This window comes from Indicator indicator, chromosome 17 (assembly GCF_027791375.1).
Source record: "Indicator indicator isolate 239-I01 chromosome 17, UM_Iind_1.1, whole genome shotgun sequence".
Classification (NCBI taxonomy): Eukaryota; Metazoa; Chordata; class Aves; order Piciformes; family Indicatoridae; genus Indicator; species Indicator indicator.
This window is the reverse complement of record NC_072026.1, coordinates 21,890,301-21,918,165: the sequence shown is the minus strand read 5'-3', so window position 1 is coordinate 21,918,165 and position 27,865 is coordinate 21,890,301. Positions and strand designations below refer to the sequence as shown.

Genomic DNA, 27,865 nt, shown 5'->3' with positions numbered 1-27,865 from the left:
CTGTAGGAGAACCTACTGCCTGAGAAACAGAGTGGATTCCCTCAACAGCTTCACAGATTGCATCAGGTTGGAAGGGGCCTTCAAAGGTATCACAGTCTCACAGTACATCAGAGGTTGGAAGGGAGCTCCAGAGATCATCAGGTCCAACCCCCCTGCCAGAGCAGAGTCACTTAGGGTAGTGTGCACAGGAACACATCCAGGTGGGGTTGGAAAGTCTCCAGAGAAGGAGACTCCACAACCCCCCTGGGCAGCCTGCTCCAGGGCTCTGTCACCCTCACACCAAAGAAGTTTCTCCTCATGTTGAGCTGAAATCTTCTCTGTTCCAGTTTGTCTCCATTGTTCCTTGGCTTATCACTGAGCACCACCCAAAAGAGCCTGGCCCCCTCCCCTTGACCCCCACCCCTCAGCTATTGATAGACATTGATCAGATCCCTCTCAGCCTTCTCTTCTCCACACTAAACAGCCCCAGGGCTCTCAGGATCTCTTCACAGGGGAGATGCTCAAGTCCCCTAAGCATCCTCCTGGCTCTCCCTTGGACTCTCTCCAGCAGGTCTCTGTCTCTCTTGAACTGGGGAGCCCAAACTGGACACAGGATTGCAGCTGTGGTCTCAGCAGGGCAGAGTAGAGGGCATCTTGTACAAACCCCCCTGCAGGCAGCAGGGACACCTCCAGCTAGAGCAGGCTGCACAGGGACACAGCCAGGCTCAGCTTGAATGTCTCCAGGGATGGAGCCTCAACCACCTCCCTGGGCAGCCTGTGCCAGTGTCTCACCAGCCTCACTGTGCACAACTCCCTCCTGATGTCCAACCTAACTCTGCCCTGCTCCACTTTCAAACCATTGCCTCTCATCCTATCCCCACAGCCCCTTCTGAACAGTCCCTCCCCAGCCTGCCTGCAGCTCCCCTGCAGATCTTGAAATGCAGCTCTGAGGTCTGCCTGGAGCCTTCTCTTCTCCAGGCTGAACAGTCCCAACTCTCCCAGCAGCCTGTCCCCACAGCAGAGGTTCTCCAGCCCTCTGATCATTTTCATGGCCTTCTCTGGATCCTCTCCATCAGGTCCAGGTCTCTCTTGTGTCAAGGACCCTACACCTGGCCCCAGCCCTGCAGGTGAGGTCTCCCCAGAGCAGAGCAGAGCAGAGGGGCAGGATCCTCTCTCTCCAGCTCTGCCCACACTGCTTTGGATGCAGCCCAGGCTGCCCTTGGCCTTCTGTGCTGCCAGTGCCCATTGCTGGCTCCTGTCCAGCTTCTCCCCCCCAGCACCCCCAAGGCCTTCTCTGCAGGCTGCTCTCAGTCTCCTCACCCCCCAGCCTGGGTTGATAATGAGGGCTGTCCCAACAGCCTTCCTGGTGCTGCAGACTGCTGTCTGTAACCCCTCATGCTACAGCAATCAGGTGAAAGCTTGGTAAATGTTTCACCATGCGCCATGGGGAGCAGGACACCAATGCAAATTGGTGCACTCCTCATTTTTACAAGATAACAACAGCAGCAAGCTTGGAGCACATCTCATTAAAGCAAATCCCTTAATTTCAGATGCAAACCCTCCTTGTCTCCCCATGCAGTGATCACCCAAGCCAGAGTGGCTGTCCTGTTTTTCCAGCACAGACCCCTCCTCTGTGCAATTACTTCCTAAGATATGCCTGGGTTTGCATCCCTGTGAACTACAGCCTGCATCCCAGACACAGCCCAGATGTCCAAAGGCAATGGAATCATCACAAACGCATTCCCAAGCTGCACACAGGAACACAACACACGAAAAAAAAATGGAATAGACCAGTGGGTGGGGTTGGTTTATTGGTTGGGTTCATAATGCAAGATTTTCTGGTGTCCAGGTGTGATTCCTCTCCTCCTATCACCTGATACCAGGGAGAAGAGACCAACCCCCACCTGGCTACAACCTCCCTTCAGGGAGCTGTAGAGAGCAATGAGGTCCCCCCTCAGCCTCTTCTCCTCCAGTTCCCTCAGCTGCTCCTCACCAGCTCTGTTCTCCAGGCCCTTCACAGCTTTGTCATTAACAATCAGGATGAAGAATGTGGAAGTCTTAAATGCCCTTAACAGCAAATCACTAGTCATGAGCAATGCCCTTTGATGCAGCTCTACGCATGAACCATCTCCAAGGGAAAACAAACCCTCCCAAGGCTGTTGCCCCACTGGAACACTCTTGTTGGTGCTGATGCATTCCACAGAGCAGTGCAGAAAGCACCCAACAGATCCCTGCTAACATTCTTGGCACCAGGAAGCTGCAAAGGAGTGCCAGAAACTTCTGTACCAGGAGCTATTTCATTAGAAACTTCAGGCATCCAACCTTCTCTTTGCTTTTCCATTTCAACATGAAGCTCCCAATTCATAGTCCCAGATTCAGAGGAAAGCTCACAAAAGCAGAGCACACATCCCAACAGCTTGTCTGCAGAGAGCTGCTGCACTAGGAACACACAGATTGTCCTGACTCACAGAATCACAGAAAGGCTTGGAAGGGACCTCAAAGCTCATCCAGTTCCAACCCCCTGCCATAGGCAGGGACACCTCCCACCAGCCCAGCTTGCTCAGGGCCTCATCCAGCCTGGCCTTCAACACCTCCAGGGAGGGGGCATCCACATGGCAACCTGTGCCAGTGCCTCCCCACCCTCACTCTAAAGAATTTCCTCCTCAGCTCCAGTCTAGCTTCTTTGAAAGAATGAAACCATTCACTCCAACAAATTAATTGGATCTGACCAAACCACCTTCACAGATCTGCAAAGTGCAGCACAAGATAAGGAATTAACCATTTTACAGCTGCTTTAACTAACTGAAGCTGCTTTCAGAGTTCCTCCTTTATTAAGAATTTCCTTTCAAGGAAGGCAGACACTGAAATCAGGTTACTGGAATTTCTTTCAGGAGAAGCTGATCATATCTACTCCTGCCCTAAACCTGGGGGGTGTCTTGCTGAAAATCATACTCACAGAAAGATTAAATAAGAGGTAGAGTGTAAGCAAGAGACAGAATGGCTCCTTTCAGTATAATCTGAAGACAGAAAACCCTCTCCAGCCCTACCAGGAATGCTCTCAGCACATGAAAAGATTTGAGAAGCAATCATTACTGCCTGCTTTTCCTAAAATTGGAGCTTAAATACCTAAAGGCAGCAAAGTTGGATTGAATAAATCAGAAAAATCCACAGAAAGCTTGTATTAGAACCATTCAGAATAAAGCTGGGGGCTTTCTGCTCTGTTTGGCAGAAAACACATAGTCCCTAGGAGCTGTGGCTGCCTCCTCCCTGGAGGTGTTCAAGGCCAGGCTGGATGAGGCCTTGAGCAAGCTGGGCTGGGGGGAGGTGTCCCTGCCCATGGCAGGGGGTTTGGAACTGGATGAGCTTTAAGGTCCCTTCCAACCCAACCCATTCTGTGATTCTCTACCTGAAGTCACTGCTGCCACCTTCTAAACAAAGCAGACATCCTGTCTTCTAGAAAAGCAAACCCCACTGCCCCTCACTGCCTGCTCTCTTTGCCAGTCCAGCACTGAGGATCAAAACAAAATGCAAAGGTCAAACTAGGGCTTCAGCCTTGGGTGAATGTGGCAATAATGACATCAAAATCATCTCTCCATGCCCTGTTTGCTACACACACACTGCCTCAAGTGTCTGCACAGATCTGCATTGATGTTTTTCATCTTGCCTGCAGCTCTTTGTTATTAGGGATGTGCAGTTTTGCCTGACTGGTACCTTGTGTGCTGGGGAAAAAAGAAAGAAGGTTTCATAATTGCAAGATCTTAGAATCACAGAATTGTCAGGGACCTCAAGGCTCATCCAGTCCCAACCCCCTGCCATGGGCAGGGACACCTCACACCACAGCAGGTTGCTCACAGCCACATCCAGCCTGGCTGCAAAACCCTCCAGGGGTGAGGCTTCCACCACCTCCCTGGGCAACCTGTGCCAGTCTCTCACCACCCTCATGGGGAACAACTTCTTCCTAACACCCAATCTGAATCTCCCCACTTCTAGTTTTGCTCCATCCCCCCCAGTCCTATCCCTCCCTGACACCCTCAAAAGTCCCTCCCCAGCTTTCTTGGAGCCCCCTTCAGATCCTGGAAGGCCACAAGAAGGTCTCCTGGGAGCCTTCTCCCCTCCAGCCTGCACAACCCCAACTCTCTCAGGCTGTCTCCACAGGAGAGGTGTTCCAGCCCTCTGACCATCTTTCCCCTTGGCAAGAGGCTGAAGATAGATGAAACATGAAGGGTGCTGCTTCCATCTTGAAGCCACACATCCTGGCAAGCCAGAGCCTCACACAAATGCAGTTACATTGCTCAGTTAACTTTTATCAGCTCATGTCATCAAATCAATTAGGATAAACTGTGACCAAAGTGTCCACTGCCTGCATAGATTTCCTGTCCAATACACAACAAGGCTTCATAGCTGTTCCTGCAGCTTTGCTCCCTCAGCAGCTACTCAGGTTGCATCCAGCTGTCACAAAATTCAATTGCTCTGGTTTCAGACAAGCTCTACATTTCTTAAACATAGAATCACAGAATGGTTTGGGTTGGAAGGGACCTTAAAGATGATCACTAGCACCTCCAAGGCCTTTTCTGCAGGGCTGCTCTCAATCTCCTCACCCCCAGCCTGGACTGATATCAAGGGTTGCCCTGACCCAGGTGCAGGACCTTGCACTTTGCCTTATTGAACCTCATGAGGTTCTCCTCAGCCACCTCTGCAGGTCCCTCTGGATGCCATCCCATCCTTCACTCTTACCAACCACACCACTCAGCTTGCTATCAGCAGCAGCCCTGCTGAGGGTGCCTCACTCTCCCTCTCTGTAGCACTGATGAAGACATTGAACAGCTCTGGTCCCCCCTTGAGGCACACCACTTGTCACCCATCTCCACCTGGACATGGACTCACTGACCATTACCCTTTGGATGCAACCATCCAGGCAATTCCTCATCCACTGCACATCCCACATCTCTCCAGCTTGGATAGAAGGCTGCTGTGGGGCAAAAGCTTGACAAAAATCTTCTAGTTCCTCTGTAAGTAGCTGATTCCTAAGGTCCCTTCCAACCTAAGCCACTCTAGGATACTAAAGCACTGAAGCTGTCCACAAAAGGCACCATTCACCTAGATAACTACCAGGAGAACTAAGCAGGCTCACAGGATGTTAGGGGTTGGAAGGGACCTCCAGAGATCAACTCCACCCCCCTGCCAGAGCAGGATCAGAGAGGAGCTCCAGAGGATCAAAGCTTATGGTTTAAAACACAAAAAAAGGCACTGATGATCACATGGTTTTAAATATAATACAAGTAAACAAAAAAGAAACAAAAGATTGTGATGGAAAATCCTAAACTAACTTGCTGCTTTAACTGGAAATTTGTACCAATCCCCCCCAGTAAACACTGGACCTAATTGCTTGGAAGGAAAGAGCTAATGAGTCTGCAGCACCCACATCCAGAGTGTTTATGGAGCCCATCTGACAAACAAGACCTTGCATCAGCTCACTGGGATTGTCTGCACTTGTTTTGGTAGAGTTATCTTCTGTCCCAGAGGCTCCTCCTATCCTGTAATGTCATCCCTATGCTACAAACTAAATATTGTTGTGTTCCAGCAGCCAGGAACTGAGAACTTCCAGGAAGGCTTCTACTGATGACTATCATTCCCATCTCCTTTATGCCAAGTACCTCAGCCTTCCAGTCAGAGCTGGACAAGGACACTGAAGTGTTCATAACCTGCCATGTAGAAGAGTAAGAGCCTGTGAGCTCGACACAAGAGCTGCACTAAGTACCAAGTTAACCCTCCTGAAGGTTACCACACACCCAGTGTCAGAGGTGGTGACTGCTGCCTAGATCCATTCACCAGTCAAGAGTAAAAGCCTTTGGTAGATTGATCACTCCAGGAAAGTTAAGCACCAGGGCTCATTGTGTATGAATCCATACAGATTCAATTGCTCTGCCTCCCAGCTCTTCATTTCAACAGCTCTCTCTCTGCTTTCCAAACCTTCCCCAGGCAACTGTTAGGCAGAGTTATTCCAAGTCAGGAAAAGAACAATAAAACAAAAAAATAACTAATTGCTCCAGGAGCACTTTGGGCTTTGTAGACAACAAACAGCAATTACTCACAAAGTGTCTCTCCACATCATCTCTGATCAGCTGAAATGTCTCCCCTGTTCTTCATGCACCTGCAGTCAAACAGGAAAGAATTCAAAGAATTCAGTGAATCTAGAGGAGAAGCACAGCCAGACATCCCAAAACAGCACACAGTCATACCCCCACTGAATGCTCTGGGTTGGAAAGGACCTCAGAGCTCATCCAGTTCCAACCCCCTGCCACGGGCAGGGACACCTCCCCCCAGCCCAGCTTGCTCAAGGCCTCATCCACCCTGGCCTTGAACACCTCCAGGCAGGAGGCAGCCACAGCCTCCCTGGGCAACCTGTGCCAGTCTCTCCCCACCCTCACTCTCAACAATTTCTTCCTCATCTCCAGTCTCAGTCTCCCCTCTCCCAGCTCAAAGCCATTGTCCCTCATCCTGGCACTCCCAGCCCTTGTCCAAAGTCCCTCCCCAGCTCTCCTGGAGCTCCTTCAGGTCCTGGAAGGCTGCTCTGAAGTCTCTCTGGAGCCTTCTTTTCTCCAGCCATCTGCCTCTCAGCTCCCTTGGATTTTGCCCAAACCAGCCAAGATTTGTTCAAAGCATTCCCACACACCACAACTTTCTCCCAAGTTCACTAACTCTCTCCTGCAGTAAAATTACAGAGAGGAAGCAGCACAAAAGGGAGAAGGCTTCTTGTTTGCATGCATCACACAGCTCCTTGCTGTGCCAACAGAGCTGAATTATGAAAACTAATCAAGTGCACAGGCAGAGCACATGGCCTAGATTTCTCAAATAATCTCTTGGTTTAACCCAGTTGCTCCTGAACCTGCCTAACCCCATCAACAATTTACTGAACTGGAAGCTGTGACTCATTCCAACCACCTTTAAAGAGAGAGGGGAGAAACTGCTGAGGTTGTTTATGTGCAAGAGATGCTTTCATTTGTATGAAAGAGGGAAACGTTTTCATGACTCCCAATTTTAAGATGGAATAGAGCTGAGTAAAAAACCTCTTTGTTTCAGGGATTTTTTTTTTCCCCCTGTCTCAAGAGTGTGAGATCTTCCAGCCATTAACCAACCCAAAGATTACAGGCTGCACTCAAGTCTGTGATCTCCTGATTCCCCTTAAAGGGACAAGGAAAAAGTTGCAACATTTCATTTTGCTGACATCATTTAGCAGCAAGCATTGCAAAATAGAAACTATGCAATACCCCTGAATGAAAAAAGGCACACTCCTGGGCTTTGGTCTTCTTTATATTTTCAGTTTCTCTATCAATGTAAATTAAGACGAAAAAATTAGCAGCCATATGAATCAGGTATTTCTTTCAAGCAATTTAATACTCATTCACAGTCCAAAGTAGGAGTTCCTTTTCCTTCAATTAATGCTTTTAACATACAGATCAAAGTGGCTCAAGAGCAGCCTTGAGGAGAAGGCCTTGGAGGTGTCAGGTGGTGACAAACTGCCCAGGAGCCAGCACTGGTCCCTGGCAGCCCAGCAGGCAGCTGTGTGCTGAGCTGCATCCAGAGCAGGGAGAGCAGCAGCACAGGGAGGGGATTCTGCCCCTCTGCTCTGCTCTGCTCACACCCCACCTGCAGCACTGCCTCCACTGCTGGGGCCCCCAGCACAAGAAGGACCTGGAGCTGCTGGAGAGGCTCCAGAGGAGGCCACCAAGATGATCAGAGGGCTGCAGAAGCTCCCCTGTGGGGACAGGCTGGGAGAGTTGAGACTGTTCAGGCTGGAGAAGAGAAGGCTCCAGGGAGACCTCAGAGCAGCCTTCCAGGACCTGAAGGGGCTCCAGGAGAGCTGGGGAGGGACTTTGGACAAGGGCTGGGAGTGCCAGGATGAGGGAGAATGGCTTTGAGCTGGGAGAGGGGAGATTGTGACTGGAGATGAGGAAGAAATTCTTTGCAGTGAGGGTGGGAAGAGACTGGCACAGGTTGCCCAGGGAGGCTGTGGCTGCCTCCTGCCTGGAGGTGTTCCAGGCCAGGCTGGATGAGGCCTTGAGCAAGCTGGGCTGGGGGGAGGTGTCCCTGCCCATGGCAGGGGGTGGGAACTGGATGAGCTTTAAGCTTCCTCCCAACCCAAACCATTCCATGAGTATCTTCAGCCATGGTCCCAGTGCAATCAGTCACAGTAACAGATTCTAATAACAAGTCAGTTTATACAGAACAGAAACCTCTGCAGATCATCCTCTGCCCTTCAACTGCTCTGCAGCATTACAAACAGAATTCTGCCTTCCCAGAACAGGTCACCAGCAGTGCTGATTTAGGAGCCTGTCTCAAAGGCTGTCTTGTTAAAGACAATTTAGACCTGCAGTGGAAGGAAATCACAGACAGTGTTTGTAAGCATGAATTAGAAACCCAGGGAGTGCTTGCAGTGCTTCCAGCACACCACAAAGGAGGCAGCAAACAGAATTGCTTAGCAGCATCCACCTCAGGCAGTGCTTCCCACTGATGCTAGAGCAGCTGGTAGGATAAGGTTGTCCTTAACTCCTCCTGCTGCTGCTGCACCTTCAACGTCCTCTTGTTTCCAGTAAGCTTCAGGTTGTCCTCAATTAAAGAAGCCTGAGAGTGAAGAGGACTTCCTTTACCTATCCCCCACCACAAAACCAACATGGGCAAAAAGTGCCATGGCCATGTGTGTGCCTGCAGCACAGAAGGCCAAGGGCAGCCTGGGCTGCATCCAAAGCAGTGTGGGCAGAGCTGGAGAGAGAGGATCCTGCCCCTCTGCTCTGCTCTGGGGAGACCTCACTGCAGGGCTGGGGCCAGCTGTGGGGCCCTCAGCACAGGAAGAACATGGACCTGATGGAGAGGGTACAAAAGAGGGCCACAGAAACAATCAGGGGGCTGGAGCACCTCTGCTATGAGGACAGGATGAGGGAGCTGGGATTGTTCAGCCTGGAGAAGAGAAGGCTCCAGGGAGACCTCAGAGCCTGGTACCTGAAGGGTTCCAGGAGAGCTGGGGAGAGACTTCTGACAAGGGCTGGGAGTGCCAGGATGAGGACAATGGCTTTGAGCTGGGAGAGGGGAGACTGAGATTGGAGATGAGGAAGAAATTGTTGAGAGTGAGGGTGGGGAGAGACTGGCACAGGTTGCCCAGGGAGGCTGTGGCTGCCTCCTCCCTGGAGGTGTTCAAGGCCAGGCTGGATGAGGCCTTGAGCAAGCTGGGCTGGGGGGAGGTGTCCCTGCCCATGGCAGGGGGTTGGAACTGGATGAGCTTTGAGGTTCCTCCAACCCAGAGCATTCTGTGAATCTATTGAATCATAACTAACTTGCCTCCCCCTGCCAGGGAGCTAGGAGCTCAGTGCTGTGCAAGTTCCTCAGATCCCTCTGGTTTGTGGCTTTCAGTTTTGTTGTTCCTGTTATTTCTTGCCATCATTCTTTCAGATATCCAAAGCAGGAACATATATTCATGTGTAACACTTAATTTCTCATATAGCCTATTGTATTTAACAACCTTCAGCATGAATTTAGGGAGACAATTTGAAAGGGATGTGGTTAAGACCCACACAAAATTGATCAGCAGAGGCTGATCAATTGTCCTTTGTCCTGGCACTCCCAGCCCTTGTCAGAAGTCCCTCCCCAGCTCTCCTGGAGCCCCTTCAAGTACCAGGCTCTAAGGTGTCCCTGGAACCTTCTCTTCTCCAGGCTGAACAATCCCAGCTCCCTCATCCTGTCCTCATTAATAGAGAAGTTAAACTACTCCAACTCTATAAAGCAAATAAAAACTTCTATGCCACACAACTCCCACAGCAGACACCCTGTGACATTATTTTTATGCTTCTGTTCCACAGAATCATCACAGAATGGCTCAGGTTGGAAGGGAACTTCTGATCCAGATGATCTCTGGATCATCTACTCCAAACCCTCCTGCCATGGGCAGGGACACCTCTTAACTAGACTTGGTTTTTCAAAGCCTCATCCAACCTGGCCTTCAACACCTCCAGGCAGGAGGCAGCCACAGCCTCCCTGGGCAGCCTGTGCCAGAGTCTCACCACCTTCACACTGCAGAACTTCTTCCTCAGCTCCACTCTAACCCTGCTCTGCCTCAGCTTCAAACCATTCCCCCTTGGCCTGTCTCTAGACACCCTCAGCAAAAGTCTCTCTGCAGCCTTCCTGCAGGATCCCTTCAGGTCCTGGCAGGCAGCTCTGAGGTCCCCCTGGAGCCTTCTCCTCTCCAGGCTGCACACCCCCAGCTCCCTCAGCCTGGCCTCACAGCAGAGCTGCTCCAGCCCTTGGAGCATCTTTGTGGCCTCCTCTGGCCTCACTCCAGCAGCTCTGTGTCCTTCTGCTGGGGACACCAGAGCTGGAGGCAGGATTGGAGGTGAGGACTCAGCAGAGGAGAGTCAAAGGGCACTGGTGACTAGATCCCTAGGGAACAAGAGGTTGAGCTCTGGCCTGGGAACACTCATGCAGGATACAGGACCATATCACACTGTTTGGTCTAACAACCACCCTGTGCTGAACAGGAAGCAGTTGTTGGAGGGCCAGCAGTGCCCAGCACAGCTAAGCTGCCTCCCATCAGAGGAGCAAAGCAGCCTCAGCACCCACTGAGTAACCCTGCAAAGAGCAGGAACAAGCAGGATTGTCCCTTTTAGTCACAGCTGTTTACCTCTGACACTCTTAAATTACTGAATCACAGAATGGTAGGGGTTGGAAGAGACCTCCAAAGCTCATCCAGTCCAACCCCCCTGCCAGAGCAGGGGTACCCAGGGCAGGGCACACAGAAACATATCCAGGTGGGGTTGGAAAGTCTGCAGAGAAGGAGACTCCAGCACCTCTCTGGGCAGCCTGCTCCAGGCCTCCAGCACCCTCACACCAAGGAAGTTTCTCCTCCATTGCCCCCTTCCCTATCACTGGACATCACTGAGCAGAGCCTGGCTCCATCCCCCTGACAGCCACCCTGCAGGAATTTGTAGACACTTACAAGGAGTCAGCCTGCTCCTCTCAGCCTGCTCCTCTCCAGACTAAACAGCCCCAGGTCTCTCAGCCTGCCCTCATCAGACAGATGCTTCAGTCCCTTCATCATCCTCATAGCCTCTGCTGAACTCTCCCCAGCAGTCTCCTCTCCTTTCTCCTCTAAATAAGCAGCACCCTCTAAGCACAGAACATTTAGCTAACCCCCACATTTGTGTCTGGAAAGCAGGGTGCAGGACAGGCTGCTGCAGGCACCTTTCAGAGTGAACTCTGTGTTTGCTGGACATCAGCACAGCCTCCCAGTGCTCAGAGGAGGCAGCAGAGTTGCATTACCTGAGAGCAGGATTAACATCTATCAAATGGCCCCTGGGGATCAATAATTAACAAGTAGAATCTTTGCCATTTTCCACCTGTGAAGGATAACTACCAATTACATAAATAGGTAAAAAATAGGTCCAGGCACAAAAGGAATCACCTCTCTTAGCCTGCAGAACACACCAGAGCACACCAACCTCACTGTGGAGCTTGGAAGAGATCCTTGAGATCAAGTCCAAGCTCACCCAGAGCTCACCATCCACCACTGCTGCTAAGCCACTGCCACTGAACCACATCCCTCAACACTACATCCATGCAGCTTTGAAACCCCTCCAGGGATGGAGACTCCACCACCTCCCTGGGCAGTCTGGGACAGTGCCTGAGAACCCTTGATGGGAAGAAATTGTTCCTAATATGCAACCTGAACCTCCCCTGTGCAACTTGAGGCTGTTTCCTCTTGTCCTGACACTTGTTGCATGTGAGAAGAGACCAACCCCCACCTGGCTCCAGCCTCCTTCGAGGGAGTTGCAGAGGGTGATGAGGTCTCCCCTCAGCCTCCTCTTCTGAAGGTTAAACAGCCTCAGATCATAGACTCACAGAATGGGTTGGGTTGGAAGGGACCTCAAAGCTCATCCAGTTCCAAGCCCCTGCCATGGGCAGGGACACCTCCCACCAGCCCAGCTTGCTCAAGGCCTCATCCAGCCTGGCCTTGAACACCTCCAGGGAGGGGACAGCCACAGCCTCCCTGGGCAACCTGTGCCAGTGTCTGCCCACCCTCACTGGAAAGAATTTCTTCCTCATCTCCAATCTCAGTCTCCCCTCCTCAATCTTAAAGCCATTCCCTCAGCCCCTGTGGAGCTGTGTTTAACTTGGTTGCTGCTCTTCTTTGGACACACTCAGCACCTCAATATCCTCAATTTGCTTCAGTCAGCCAAGGAACTGCATTTTGAAAAACTCAGTGTCCTAAAGGCAGCCAATAAAGTACTGAAAAACAACTCTAGGTAGAAGAACAGATCTCACCCCAGCAGAAGTGTAGCCACTGCATGAAGTGAAGAAGCCTGACCCACCAGAAGCAATGCTCCCATGCTGCTGAACTGCCATCACACAGTGTCCTTTGGAAACGCACCTCACAAATAAGGTCACTACAAGTTCTACTCAGTCTCCCTCAGGACCTCAAAATAAAGCAAGCTTCAGTATCTTCACACAAGCTTAGAAGATTCAGTAACCAAGCCTCTCAGCATGGTGTTTCACTCATACAGCAAGAGAAAAACTGTTCTCTGTGGAAGACTGAACCACATTGTTAACTGACAGCTGGATCAGAGCCAGCAGTGTGCTCAGGTGGCCAAGAAGGTGACAAGCAGGACCAGGGAAGTGACTGCCTCCCTGTCCTAGGCACTGGGGAGGCCACACTTTGAGCCCTGGGTTCAGTTTTGGGGCTCTCACCCCAAGAAGGACATTGAGAGGCTGCAGTATGTCCAGAGAAGGGCAAGGAAGGCATTGAAGGGTCTGGAGAACAGAGCTGGTGAGGAGCAGCTGAGGGACCTGGGGCTGTTTAGTCTGAAGAAGAGGAGGCTTAGAGCTGATCATTCTCTAACTGCCTGAAAGAGGGTTGCAGTGAGGTGGGGGTTGGTCTCTTCTCCCTAGGAACAAGTGATAGAATGAAGGGAAATGGATTCAAGCTGCCCCAGGGCAGGTTTAGGTTGCTCATTAGAAGAAACCTCCTGAGTGAAAGGGTTCCCAAAGCCTGGCTCAGGCTGCCCAGGGAGGTGGTGGAATCCCCATCCCTGGAGGTGTTTCAAAGAGGCAGAGATGTGGTGCTGAGGGCCATGGTTTAGCCCCAGCCTTGGCAGAGTTAGAGAATGGTTGGACTGGATGAGCTGAAAGGGTTTTTCCAGCCCCAATGATTCTCTGCTCACAAATCACAGCCAGGTCACACAGCTGCAGGTTGAACTGCTCCATAGGCAGCAGGCAATTCTATGCCCCTCTGGCATAGAACAGGCTCTCAAAACTGGGAGCTTCAGCAATTCCAGCATAATCCAACCCCAGGGAATGGGTGATGGACTTTGCTTTGCATACAGCAAGATCCCAGCCTGGGACCACAGGGGAGAAGGCCAAGGAGAAAGCTGCAGATAACACACACTGCAGTGGCAGAGAGTTCAAGGAGCCAGCACAGGGAGGGGTCAAGGAGTGGCAGCAGCAGGAACCAGTGCCCCAAAACACAGGGAAGCATGAGGGAGGCAAACCACCTGCCTGCCAGAGTCATGCAGAGCTGAGAGCTCAGCAGCTCTGCTGGGCTCACCCTGTCTTTGCTGTTTGAACAGTAGCATTGCTCTGTCTCTTCTGCCCCAGGCCCAAACAGCTGCACCAGGGTTAGAGAATGGTTGGACTCAGGGATCTTAAAGGTCTGTTCCAGCCAAAATGATTCCATGACCTTATGATGTCTTGATGCACAGCTGCAGCTCAAAGCATCATTCAGAGCTGTGCACAGCACCCAGCTGGCCTAGCAGGGAAGCCCTCTCAAATGTTGTTGTCCTCCTGCTGCTATCCCTACAGCCACAGTTCAGAGAAGGTCCCTGCAGAGGACAGGGTTAGAGATCTCTTACACCATCTGAAGACACACAAATCCATGGGCCCTGATGGGATGCATCCATGAGTGCCGAAAGAGCTGCTGCTAACTGCTGCTGGACCTCTCTCCATCATCTCTGAAAAGTCCTGGAGAGCAGGAGAGGTGCCTCATGACTGGAAGAAAGCAAATGTCACTCCAGTCTTCAAAAGAGGCAAGAAGGAGGAGCCTGGCAGCTACAGAGCAGTCAGCCTCACCTCCATCCCTGGCAAGATGATGGAGCAGCTCATCCTGGAGGTCATCTCTAACCACATGGAAGGCAAGAAGGTTATCAGGAGTAGCCAGCATGGATTTACCAAGGGGAGACCCTGTCTGACTCATCTGAAAGCCTTCCATGAAGTTGTGAGCAAGTGGGTAGAGGAGGGCAGAGCAGTGGGTGTCATAGATCTTGACTGCAGGAAAGCTCTTGGTACAGTCTCCCATAACATCCTCACAGAACAGCTCAGGAGATGTGGCTCAGATGGCTGTCAGGGAGCTGCATTGCAAACTGGCTCCACACCAGAGCTCAGAAGGTCATCAGCAGTGGCACAGAGCCAACCTGGAGGCCTGTGGCCAGTGGTGTTCCCCAGGGATGGGTACTGGGTCCAGTTTTGTTCAATATCTTTATCAACAACCTGGCTGAGGGCATTGAGAGTCCCCTCAGCAAGTTCTGATGATCCCAAACTGGGGGTTGGCTGACACCCCTCAGGCTGTGCTGCCATCCAGTGTGACCTGGACAGGCTGAGAGCTGGCTGCAGGCAAACCTCATGGAGATCCATAAGGACAAGGGCAGGGTCCTGCATCTGGGGAGGAATAACAACAGGCACCAGGACAGGGCAGAGGCTGCCCTGCTGGAGAGCAGCTCCATGGAGAAAGACCTTGGAGTGCTGGTGGGCAGCAAGTTCTGCATGGGACAGCAATGTGCCCTTGTGGCCAAGAGAGCCAATGGCATCCTGGGGGGCAGCAAGAAAAGTGTGGCCAGCAGGGCTGGGGAGGTTCTGCTCCCCCTCTGCTCTGCCCTGCTGAGACCACAGCTGCAATCCTGTGTCCAGTTCTGAGCCTTACCCCCACCTGGTTCCAACCTCCTTTCATGGAGGATGCTTAGGGGACTTGAGCATCTCCCCTGTGAAGAGAGCCTGAGAGCCCTGGGGCTGTTTAGTGTGGAGAAGAGAAGGCTGAGAGGGATCTGATCAATGTCTATCAATAGCTGAGGGGTGGGGGTCACGTGGAGGGGGCCAGGCTCTTTTGGGTGGTGCACAGTGATAAGCCAAGGAACAATGGAGACAAACTGGAACAGAGAAGATTTCAGCTCAACATGAGGAGAAACTTCTTTGGTGTGAGGGTGCTGGAGGCCTGGAGCAGGCTGCCCAGGGGGGTTGTGGAGTCTCCTTCTCTGGAGACTTTCCAACCCCACCTGGATGCATTCCTGTGCAGACTCCCCTGGGTGATGCTGCTCTGGCAGGGGGTTGGACCTGATGATCTCTGGAGCTCCCTTCCAGCCTCTGATGTACTGTGAGCCTGTGATGCTGTGACAATGCCCATACTCCTGTTTGCCCATGGCCAGACTGCAAAGTAAGCATCAAGCATCTCTCCTGCCACTCCTCTGCTGGAGGCAATGTGGACTTCTGCCTCCATGGTCCTGACCAGAGGAAGGGTTTGAATCATCATCTCTCACCAGCCCTGGAAGCACAGAGTTGTCACTCAGCCCACACAGCTTCCTTCCATTTGTCACGAGCTCCATTCTGAGGACTGCCAGCCACAAATTTAGAGGCATCAACTAAACACTGCTCTGGAAGTGTTAACGAAGAGGTCAGCTCCCACCAGGCTGAAGACAAGGGATCATGGCAGGAGGGGAAACCCCAGGAAGCTCCCAGTAAAATACCACAGACTGCACCAGCCCAGAATCTCATGGTCTAGAGCAGTGACTTCTGGATAGCCAGAGCTGAGCAAAGGGAACCTAATGAGGGTCAACAAGAAAAAGAGCCGTGCACCTGGGGAGGAAAACCAGCATGCACCAGGAGTGAAGAGTTGACCTACTGCAAAGCAGCTCCATGGAGAAGGACCTGTGTGTCCTGGTGGGCAGCAAGTTCTCCATGGGACAGCCAAGTGCCCTGGTGGCCAAGAAGGTCAATGGTGTCCTGGAGCGCATAGAGAAAAGTGTGGCCAGCAGAGCCAGAGAGGTTCTTCTCCTCTCTACTCTGCCCTGGTGAGACCACATTTGGAGTATTGTGTCCACTTCTGGACTCCCCAGTTCAAGAGGGACAGGGATAGACTAGAGAGTGTCCAATGCAGGCTATGAGGATGATGAAGGGACTGCAACATCTGTGTGATGAGGAGAGGCTGAGGGCCCTGGGGCTGGTTAGCCTGGAGAAGAGAAGGCTGGGAGGGGATCTGATCAATGTCTGTCAATCTCTGAGGGCTGGGGGTCAAGAAGGAACCAGGCTCTTTTCAGTGGTGTCCTGTGATAGGGCAAGGAGCAGGGAGTACAAATTGAAGCACAGGAGGTTCCACCTCAACTTGAAGAAAGACTTCTTTGGTGTGAGGGTGCTGGAGCCTGGAGCAGGCTGCCCAGAGAGGTTGTGGAGTCTCCTGCTCTGCAGACTTTCCAACCCCACCTGGATGCATTCCTGTGTGACCTATCCCAGGTGGCCCTACTCTGGCAGGGGGCTTGGACTGGGTGATGTCTGGAGGTCCCTTCCAACCACTACCATTCTACACTTCACTGACAGATTAAAGCCAAGGTGTTTCCTTCAGCTACCATTAAAAGGTTCACCACAAGCCACCCTGGAATCACTTTCCCCTGAATTCTGAGCCTTCTCGTCAGCTGTTACTTTCAGCAGCCATGCCTTCCACCTGCAGGCTTCACATAAACCACATCCCAAATCTCCATATGCAGATAAAGGCGTGGGAAAAATGCTTCTGGATCCAGTTAGTCAGCATGATTTCAAGCCCCAGTCACCACCAGCAAGCTTACTAATTCTGGAGTGCTGCTAAGAAGGTGGAGGCCAAAGGAACGTCAGGCTGCCAGGTCAACTGAAAGGCATTCCTTGTCCCTTCTTCTGAGCACACCTTCAGAAGACAAAACCACCCAACTGATACTTCAGGAAACACCAGGTCAGAAGGCTCTCCAGAGCACAATTCAGCACACACCACTCACTGCTTCATCCTCAGCCAAACAAATGACATCAGAGTTGAATAAGATGTGTCACATGCTGGTACTTTAGCTCATCTCTTAGGAGCATGGGAACATTTTCATGGAATCACTGAATGCCTTGGGTTGGAAGAGACCTTAAAGATCATCTAGTTCCAAGCACCCTGCCATGGGCAGGGACACCTCCCACCAGCACAGCTTGCTCAAGGCCTCATCCAGTCTGGACTTGAACACCTCCAGGGAGGAGGCAGCCACAGCCTCCCTGGGCAACCTGTGCCAGTGTCTCCCAACGGCACTCTAAGAATTTCTTCCTCATCTCCAGTCTCAATCTCCCCTCTCCCAGCTCAAAGCCATTGTCCCTCATCCTGGCACTCCCAGCCCTTGTCCAAAGTCCCTCCCCAGCTCTCCTGGAGCCCCTTCAGGTCCTGGAAGGCTGCTCTGAGGTCTCCCTGGAGCCTTCTCTTCTTCAGGCTCAACAGCCTCAACTCTCCCAGCCTGTCCCCACAGGGGAGCTTCTCCAGCCTCTGATCATCTTGGTGGCCTCCTCTGGATGCTCTACAGCAGCTCCAGGTCCTTCTTGTGCTGGGGGCACCAGAGCTGGAGGCAGTGCTGCAGGTGGGGTCTGAGCAGAGCAGAGCAGAGGGGCAGAATCCCCTCCCTGTGCTGCTGGCCACACTTCCAGTCCAGGTCCCAGTCTGTAATGGTTCCTGTACCACCTGCTTTGGATGCAGCCCAGCACAGAGATGCCCTCTGGGCTGCAAAGTGCCCATTGCTGGCTCATGCTGCCTTCCCCAAAAGGTTTTCCCAGAGAGCACAGCTCTGCTGACCCTCCTCTGATTGCCTCTTCCCTGCAGGAACAGCTGGGAGCACATCCTAAGCACCAGCCTCAGGACTGTGCTGTCCTGCTGTGCTAACTGCACAGGAGCAGTATCACTGTGGTTTAGCCATTACCAAATCATCATTATTTGCACAGAGAACACATCTCAACTCTCTTACTGTTCATGGCAGGATCCCAGGGCTGTGTTTCGCCATTCCCAAGTAGTCCAGGTTAATTCTGACATCTAGAACAAGGTGCAGGAAGAGAAAAAAACATTGGTCAGAAGCATTTCCAGACTGTGCTTCACTGTAGCTGCTATTTTGCAAGAAGGGCAGTGCAGAGCATCTCCAGCAGAGTTATCTGTTGGCTTCTGCAGCTCTTGGAGCTCCATCTCCACTACCAGTGGAAGATTGGACAGACCCAGTTCTTGCCTGGAGGGGAAGTTCCCTCACTCACCACCAATCTACAGCATCCTGCTCTTTGCCATCTAGTCAGAATATTCCATACAACATTCTGCAAGAGCAGAAAAAAGACATTGCAGCAACAGTGCAAAAGAAAAAAGGAAAAAGAAAAAAAGGCCAGGGTTAATTTTTGCTTTCACACCACTCAGTCTCTGCAGGTGTCAGAAGCAGAGCCCCCACCAAATGCACACAAGTGGCAGGAGGCACAGGAGGGCACACAGCACTCATCCCCTGGGTTAGACACTAAGCCAAGCAAGCTTCCCACAAAGTCACCCAACAGTTGCTACCACAGCTGGAAACTGCTTGGCTGGGCTTGCAAAAAGAGAGCCCCACTCAGAAAGGAGGCTGGGGGTGAGGAGATTGAGAGCAGCCCTGCAGAGAAGGCCTTGGGGGTGCTGGTGGGGGAGAAGCTGGACAGGAGCCAGCAATGGGCACTGGCAGCACAGAAGGCCAAGGGCAGCCTGGGCTGCATCCAAAGCAGTGTGGGCAGAGCTGGAGAGAGAGGATCCTGCCCCTCTGCTCTGCTCTGCTCTGGGGAGACCTCACCTGCAGGGCTGGGGCCAGATGTGGGACCCCATGGAGCCCCCAACACAAGAGAGACCTGGAGCTGATAGAGAGGGTCCGAAGGATGCCATGAAGATGATCAGAGGGCTGGAGAACCTCCCCTGTGGGGACAGGCTGAGAGAGTTGGGGCTGTGCAGCCTGGAGAAGAGAAGGCTCCAGGCAGACCTCAGAGCTGCATTTCAAGATCTGCAGGGGAGCTGCAGGCAGGCTGGGGAGGGACTGTTCAGAAGGGGCTGTGGGGAGAGGATGAGAGGCAATGGTTTGAAAGTGGAGCAGGGCAGAGTTAGGTTGGACATCAGGAGGGAGTTGTGCACAGTGAGGCTGGTGAGACACTGGCACAGGCTGCCCAGGGAGGTGGTTGAGGCTCCATCCCTGGAGACATTCAAGCTGAGCCTGGCTGTGTCCCTGTGCAGCCTGCTCTAGCTGGAGGTGTCCCTGCTGCCTGCAGGGGGTTGGACAAGCTGACCTTTGAGGCTCCCTTCCAACCCAATATGAAATAGCACAACATTACAGCCAAGGGTTTCACAGTCATTTGGAAGACATCTCAGTGGCCAGAAGGAGCTCCTGAGGAAGCTGAGGGGATGCACTGCTTTTCTTCCTAATGCTGACAAGGTAGCTCAGCCAACTGGAAAGCAAAAAGCTGGCCCCAAAAGGCCAAGGGCAATGAGCTCATTTGCAAGGGAAGTCATTTCCTTTATTTATTCTACCAGAGCAGTGACCCAAAGCTGGAATAGGGCTGCCACCATTCCCTTCCTCTGGGTTTCCTCTCAGAAAAGAATGGAAGCATCACACCTGGATCCTGGCACAGCCAGCTAGCAGCAGGAGTGAGAGTCACTCCTGCAACGCAGTGAACAACCTCTCTTCACCTGCATACCCCTTGCTGACCTGGGCTTCTTCATCCAGCTACAACAATGACCCCATCCCAACGACATCCCACAGGAAACTGCAAACCAACCAACTACTGCTGATTAAGATAAGGATAGCAGCCAAGGAATGAAACCCTCTGAGACATTCAACCTTTACAAGCAGAACAAAGGAGGTGCCTGAAGATTAAGGAGCTAATTGCTGGCTGATGCATGAAGCTTTCTTTCAGTATTTCTCTTCACAACATGTCCAATTCTTTTGTTTGCTCCAGATGCAAGTCTGCACATGGCAGCCACCAGCCATGCACACAAGGGAGGGCTAACAGAACACTGATGTGTCAGGGATGGACTGCACAAGGCTTCAGGATGTCTCTTGGGGCACTTTGGTGAAGAAAGGCAGAAGGTGTTCCTGGTGGACAGAAGGATGCTCATGAGCTAGTAATGTTCCCCTGTGGCCAAGAAGGCCAAGGGCGGCCTGGGGTGGATTGGAAGGGCTGTGGTGAGTAGGTCAGAGAGGTTCTCCTGCCCCTCTGCTCTGCCCTGCTGAGGCCACAGCTGGAATATTGTGTCCAGTTCTGGGCCCCTCAGTGCAAGAAGGACCTCAGGAAACTGCTTGAAAGATTTCAGCACAGAGCCAGAAAGCTGCTGCAGGCAGTGGAACATCTCCTGGGAGGCCAGGCTGAGGCAGCTGGGGCTTGGAGCTTGGAGCAGAGGAGCCTGAGGGCTGCCCTCATGGCTGGGGATAAAGATGTGCAGGGCTGGAGCCAGGCTCTGCTCAGGGATGGCCAAGGACAGCACAAGGGGCACTGGGGGCAAGCTGGAGCAGAGGAGGTCCCACAGGAACAGGAGGGAAAACTTTGTCCCTGTGAGGGTGCTGGAGCCTGGAGCAGGCTGTCCAGAGAGGTTGTGGAGTCTCCTGCTCTGGAGACTTTCCAACCCCACCTGGAAGTGTTCTGTGTGCCCTGCCCTGGGTGCCCCTGCTCTGGCAGAGGGGTTGGGCTGGATGAGCTCTGGAGGTCCCTTCCAACCCCTAACACTCTGTGATTCTAAGTAGTTAGGAAGCAGTTCCTGATGGCCAGCAGGTCTGTAAGGTGCAAGCTCCCCAGCACCCACCACAACCTGTGTCTCTGGGAGGCTGTGTCAGGCTGCTCCTGGGACACAGAAGCATCACAGCACAGGGCTTGTGAAAGGCTCCCAGTGATGGAAAGCTCCAACAATGCCAGACTTGTTAGACACATCTGGGATGGCACTGAAACAATGAAGTCAGTACAAAGATAGCATTTTTCCTCCAACCCACTCTTTTTTTTTTTCCTTTTTTCCCCTCCTCCCATTTATTTTTTTCCATCATTCTTTATTTCTGACTCCACACTCAGGACTGTGAAGTGTTGCCATGCAACCTCCCCCTGGCACATTTGCATTTTCCGGCCCAACTCCTTCCTACCATTAATCTGACTAATGAATAAACAATCTGAGCTAGTAATGGAGCTGCTTACAACCACAGCATGGCCTCTCCTCTAGGCACAGCCTCCAGCACCAGCAGAACTGACACTGGGTCCAGAGAAGGGCAACCAAGCTGGGGCAGGCTCTGGAGAAGAGGGCTGGGGAGGAGCAGCTGAGGGAGCTGGGGGTGTGCAGCCTGGAGAAGAGGAGGCTGAGGGAGACCTCATTGCTCTCTGCCAGGCTGTGGTCAGTCTCTTTGCCCTAGTAACAAGTGACAGGACAAGAGGAAATGGCTTCAAGTTGCACCAAGAGAGGTTTAGGCTGGACATGAGAAGAAACTTCTTCACTGAAAGGGTTCTGAAAGCCTGGCACAGGCTGCCCAGGGAGGTGGTTGAATTCCCACCCCTGGAGCTGTGTCAAAGAGGCAGAGATGTGGTGCTGAAGGTCATGGTTTAGCCCCAGCCTTGGCAGAGTTAGGGAATGGTTGGACTCAAAGATCTTTAAGAGCATTTCCAACCCAAGTTATTCTCTGACTCTGTGCTGGCACTGCAGCCATCCCTGCAGCCCCAAACCCAAGGCTGAATGTGACCACCTCTTTCACTCTGCACCAACTGAGCCCTACAGCCTAGCCAGGACATGCTTCCATTCCCCACAAGGACAATGACCTGGGACTCTCCTCCTTCCCCTCTAACCACAGGGTTATTTGCAGGGCAGAAGCCACATTTCTGCCTCTCAAGTGGCCTCTGAGCTCCTGAACCTCTGCACTGGGCTTAGGTCTTCTCCTCTAAGCACAGTTGTGCCATGAAGAGCTCAGCACCCTCAGCTGCTGGGCCCTGCTCTCTGCCAGGAGGTTACCAGCCAAGCTGCTCTTAAGTACCTTCTAACCTATTTCCTCAGGATCAGCCAATGGAGACAGTGATTACTGAGGTTCTCTCAACCAACCTAGCTGATCTGGGTTGACATTCTGCAGAAGACCTCATGTAATGCTCCACATGAGACCCCACCTGCAGCACTGCCTCCAGTTCTGGGGCCCCCAGCATAAGAGGGACTTGGAGCTGCTGGAGAGCGTCCAGAGGAAGCCAAAAAGATGATCAGAGGGCTGGAGAAGCTCTCCTGTGGGGACAGGATGAGAGTTGGGGCTGATTCAGCCTGGAGAAGGCTCCAGGCAAACCTTAGAGCAGCCTTCCAGGACCTGAAGGGGCTCCAGGGGAGCTGGGGAGGGACTTTCAACAAGGGCTGGGAGTGCCAGGATGAGGGACAATGGCTTTGAGCTGGGAGAGGGGAGACTGAGACTGGAGATGAGGAAGAAATTCTTTAGTGAGGTCCCTTCCAAGCTGGCAGTCTGTGGTTGTCTGTTGCTCAGCACATTAACCATTTTGTTACTCAGCTGTAGTCACCTCACCACAAACCTCACTAAAATAACTGATGAAAGAGAGACTGCAGCAGCAGCATGAGGTTTGGGGACAGAAAGTGCCTTCTTGGTGCATGTGAAGCACTGCTGCAACAAGGTCTTGCTCCTTCATTGCTCTTCAGCAGTGCTGTCGATTTTGAAGGGGTGAGAAAAAGGAAGAGGATAGACAGGGCAGGACAGCATGGACCTGAGCTCCCTCTGCTCATTGCAACTGACATAGTGTGGATGCTTATTAGGGATTAAATTGTCTTAAAAAAAAAAATAAAGTGAGTTGATTAGGGCTATAGAGATGCTGAGGGGTCTGAAACATCTCTGGTGAGGCAAGGCTGAGAGAATTGGGGCTGTTCAGCCTGGAGAAGAACAGACTGGGGGGGATCTCATAAATACTGATCAATACTTAAAGGGGTCACAGGCACACACTTGAATATAGGAAGGTCCATTTAAACATGAGGAGGAACTTCTGCAATTTAAGGGTGATGGGATAGGCTGCCCAGAGAGATGGTGGAGTCCCCATCTCTGGAGACATTCAAAACCTGCCTGGATGTGTTCCTTCTCTGGGTGACCTGCTCTGGCAGGTTGGACTTGGTCTCCAGAGCTGCCTTCTAACACCTACCATCTGTGAAGTAGGAAATCCTGAAAATAAGCTCAAACAAAACTAGCAACCTTGCTAGAATTCCATGCCACCAGGCAGACACATCAGCAATTCCAACCAACACAAGGAGGGGAGAGAGGGAGAAAGGGAGAGAGGGAGAGAGGGAAGGAAGGAGGGAAGGAAGGAGGGGAGAGAAGAACGGAGGGACGGAGGGAGCGAGGCAGGGACGGAGGGAGGAGAGAAAAGAAAGAAGGGAAGGGAGGGAGGGAGGAGAGAAAAGAAAGAAGGGAAGGGAGGGAGGAGAGAAAAGAAAGAAGGGAAGGGAGGGAGGAGAGAAAAGAAGGGAAGGGAGGGAGGAGAGAAAAGAAAGAAGGGAAGGGAGGGGAGAAAAGAAAGAAGGGAAGGGAGGGAGGAGAGAAAAGAAGGGAAGGGAGGGAGGAGAGAAAAGAAAGAAGAGAAGGGAGGGAGGAGAGAAAAGAAAGAAGAGAAGGGAGGGAGGAGAGAAAAGAAAGAAGGGAAGGGAGGGGAGAAAAGAAAGAAGGGAAGGGAGGGAGGAGAGAAAAGAAAGAAGAGAAGGGAGGGAGGAGAGAAAAGAAAGAAGAGAAGGGAGGGAGGAGAGAAAAGAAAGAAGAGAAGGGAGGGAGGAGAGAAAAGAAAGAAGAGAACGGAGGGAGGAGAGAAAAGAAAGAAGAGAAGGGAGGGAGGAGAGAAAAGAAAGAAGGGAGGAAAGGAGGAAGTGAGGGAAGGAGGGAGGGAGGGAGGCAGGGAAGGGAGGAAAGGAGAGAGGGAGGAGAGAAGGAACAAAGATTGTAGAAGGAAACAACCAAAATATCCAACCTCTGTGTCTCTCTTGCGAAAAGCTGTCACGGTGGTAGACACACTTAGAGCCTCACACAGTCTCCTTGCATTCAGACTCACAGCCTCACACACACTCCCCTTGCATTCAGACTCACAGCCTCACACAGTCTCCCCTTGCATTCAGACTCACAGCCTCACACACACTCCCCTTGCATTCAGACTCACAGCCTCACACAGTCTCCTTGCATTCAGACTCACAGCCTCACACACACTCCCCTTGCATTCAGACTCACAGCCTCACACACAGTCCCCTTGCATTCAGACTCACAGCCTCACACACAGTCCCCTTGCATTCAGACTCAGCCTCACACACACTCCCCTTGCATTCAGACTCAGCCTCACACACACTCCCCTTGCATTCAGACTCAGCCTCACACACACTCCCCTTGCATTCAGACTCAGCCTCACACACACTCCCCTTGCATTCAGACTCACAGCCTCACACACACTCCCCTTGCATTCAGACTCAGCCTCACACACAGTCCCCTTGCATTCAGACTCACAGCCTCACACACACTCCCCTTGCATTCAGACTCAGCCTCACACACAGTCCCTTGCATTCAGACTCACAGCCTCACACACACTCCCCTTGCATTCAGACTCACAGCCTCACACACAGTCCCCTTGCATTCAGACTCAGCCTCACACACACTCCCCTTGCATTCAGACTCAGCCTCACACACACTCCCCTTGCATTCAGACTCACAGCCTCACACACACTCCCCTTGCATTCAGACTCACAGCCTCACACACAGTCCCCTTGCATTCAGACTCACAGCCTCACACACACTCCCCTTGCATTCAGACTCACAGCCTCACACACACTCCCCTTGCATTCAGACTCACAGCCTCACACACACTCCCCTTGCATTCAGACTCACAGCCTCACACACACTCCCCTTGCATTCAGACTCACAGCCTCACACACACTCCCCTTGCATTCAGACTCACAGCCTCACACACACTCCCCTTGCATTCAGACTCAGCCTCACACACACTCCCTTGCATTCAGACTCAGCCTCACACACACTCCCCTTGCATTCAGACTCAGCCTCACACACACTCCCCTTGCATTCAGACTCACCTCACACACTCCCTGCATTCAGACTCAGCCTCACACACATCCCCTTGCATTCAGACTCACAGCCTCACACACACTCCCCTTGCATTCAGACTCAGCCTCACACACAGTCCCCTTGCATTCAGACTCACAGCCTCACACACACTCCCCTTGCATTCAGACTCACAGCCTCACACACACTCCCCTTGCATTCAGACTCACAGCCTCACACACACTCCCCTTGCATTCAGACTCACAGCCTCACACACACTCCCCTTGCATTCAGACTCACAGCCTCACACACAGTCCCCTTGCATTCAGACTCAGCCTCACACACATCCCCTTGCATTCAGACTCACAGCCTCACACACAGTCCCCTTGCATTCAGACTCAGCCTCACACACACTCCCCTTGCATTCAGACTCAGCCTCACACACACTCCCCTTGCATTCAGACTCACAGCCTCACACACACTCCCCTTGCATTCAGACTCAGCCTCACACACACTCCCCTTGCATTCAGACTCAGCCTCACACACACTCCCCTTGCATTCAGACTCAGCCTCACACACACTCCCCTTGCATTCAGACTCACAGCCTCACACACACTCCCCTTGCATTCAGACTCAGCCTCACACACACTCCCCTTGCATTCAGACTCACAGCCTCACACACACTCCCCTTGCATTCAGACTCACAGCCTCACACACAGTCCCCTTGCATTCAGACTCACAGCCTCACACACACTCCCCTTGCATTCAGACTCACAGCCTCACACACACTCCCCTTGCATTCAGACTCACAGCCTCACACACACTCCCCTTGCATTCAGACTCACAGCCTCACACACACTCCCCTTGCATTCAGACTCACAGCCTCACACACACTCCCCTTGCATTCAGACTCACAGCCTCACACACACTCCCCTTGCATTCAGACTCAGCCTCACACACACTCCCCTTGCATTCAGACTCAGCCTCACACACACTCCCCTTGCATTCAGACTCACAGCCTCACACACACTCCCCTTGCATTCAGACTCAGCCTCACACACAGTCCCCTTGCATTCAGACTCAGCCTCACACACACTCCCCTTGCATTCAGACTCAGCCTCACACACACTCCCCTTGCATTCAGACTCACAGCCTCACACACACTCCCCTTGCATTCAGACTCACAGCCTCACACACACTCCCCTTGCATTCAGACTCACAGCCTCACACACAGTCCCCTTGCATTCAGACTCAGCCTCACACACACTCCCCTTGCATTCAGACTCAGCCTCACACACAGTCCCCTTGCATTCAGACTCAGCCTCACACACACTCCCCTTGCATTCAGACTCAGCCTCACACACACTCCCCTTGCATTCAGACTCAGCCTCACACACACTCCCCTTGCATTCAGACTCACAGCCTCACACACACTCCCCTTGCATTCAGACTCACAGCCTCACACACACTCCCCTTGCATTCAGACTCACAGCCTCACACACAGTCCCCTTGCATTCAGACTCACAGCCTCACACACAGTCCCCTTGCATTCAGACTCAGCCTCACACACACTCCCCTTGCATTCAGACTCACAGCCTCACACACATCCCCTTGCATTCAGACTCAGCTCACACACATCCCTTGCATTCAGACTCAGCCTCACACACATCCCTTGCATTCAGACTCACAGCCTCACACACACTCCCCTTGCATTCAGACTCACAGCCTCACACACACTCCCCTTGCATTCAGACTCACAGCCTCACACACACTCCCCTTGCATTCAGACTCAGCCTCACACACACTCCCCTTGCATTCAGACTCAGCCTCACACACACTCCCCTTGCATTCAGACTCACAGCCTCACACACAGTCCCCTTGCATTCAGACTCACAGCCTCACACACACTCCCCTTGCATTCAGACTCACAGCCTCACACACACTCCCCTTGCATTCAGACTCACAGCCTCACACACACTCCCCTTGCATTCAGACTCAGCCTCACACACACTCCCCTTGCATTCAGACTCCAGCCTCACACACACTCCCCTTGCATTCAGACTCAGCCTCACACACACTCCCCTTGCATTCAGACTCACAGCCTCACACACACTCCCCTTGCATTCAGACTCACAGCCTCACACACACTCCCCTTGCATTCAGACTCACAGCCTCACACACATCCCCTTGCATTCAGACTCAGCCTCACACACACTCCCCTTGCATTCAGACTCACAGCCTCACACACACTCCCCTTGCATTCAGACTCAGCCTCACACACACTCCCCTTGCATTCAGACTCACAGCCTCACACACAGTCTCCTTGCATTCAGACTCAGCCTCACACACACTCCCCTTGCATTCAGACTCAGCCTCACACACACTCCCCTTGCATTCAGACTCACAGCCTCACACACTCCCCTTGCATTCAGACTCAGCCTCACACACACTCCCCTTGCATTCAGACTCACAGCCTCACACACACTCCCCTTGCATTCAGACTCAGCCTCACACACACTCCCTTGCATTCAGACTCACAGCCTCACACACACTCCCCTTGCATTCAGACTCAGCCTCACACACAGTCTCCTTGCATTCAGACTCACAGCCTCACACACACTCCCCTTGCATTCAGACTCAGCCTCACACACACTCCCCTTGCATTCAGACTCACAGCCTCACACACACTCCCCTTGCATTCAGACTCACAGCCTCACACACACTCCCCTTGCATTCAGACTCACAGCCTCACACACACTCCCCTTGCATTCAGACTCAGCCTCACA

The 27,865-nt window shown here is 52.4% G+C and overlaps 1 protein-coding gene across 1 annotated transcript in view; it reads right to left on the bottom strand.

Annotated features, from left to right (window-relative positions):
- Window positions 1-6,108, bottom strand: part of KLHL13 (kelch like family member 13) — a 97,632-nt gene extending 91,524 nt beyond the window's left edge. Inside the window, exon 1 of the mRNA XM_054388457.1 lies at window positions 6,072-6,108. Within this exon, the coding sequence (XP_054244432.1) occupies window positions 6,072-6,091 (20 nt within the window). The 5' untranslated portion in view covers window positions 6,092-6,108. The remainder of the gene's footprint in view (window positions 1-6,071) is intronic.
- Between the last annotated feature and the right edge of the window lie 21,757 nt (window positions 6,109-27,865).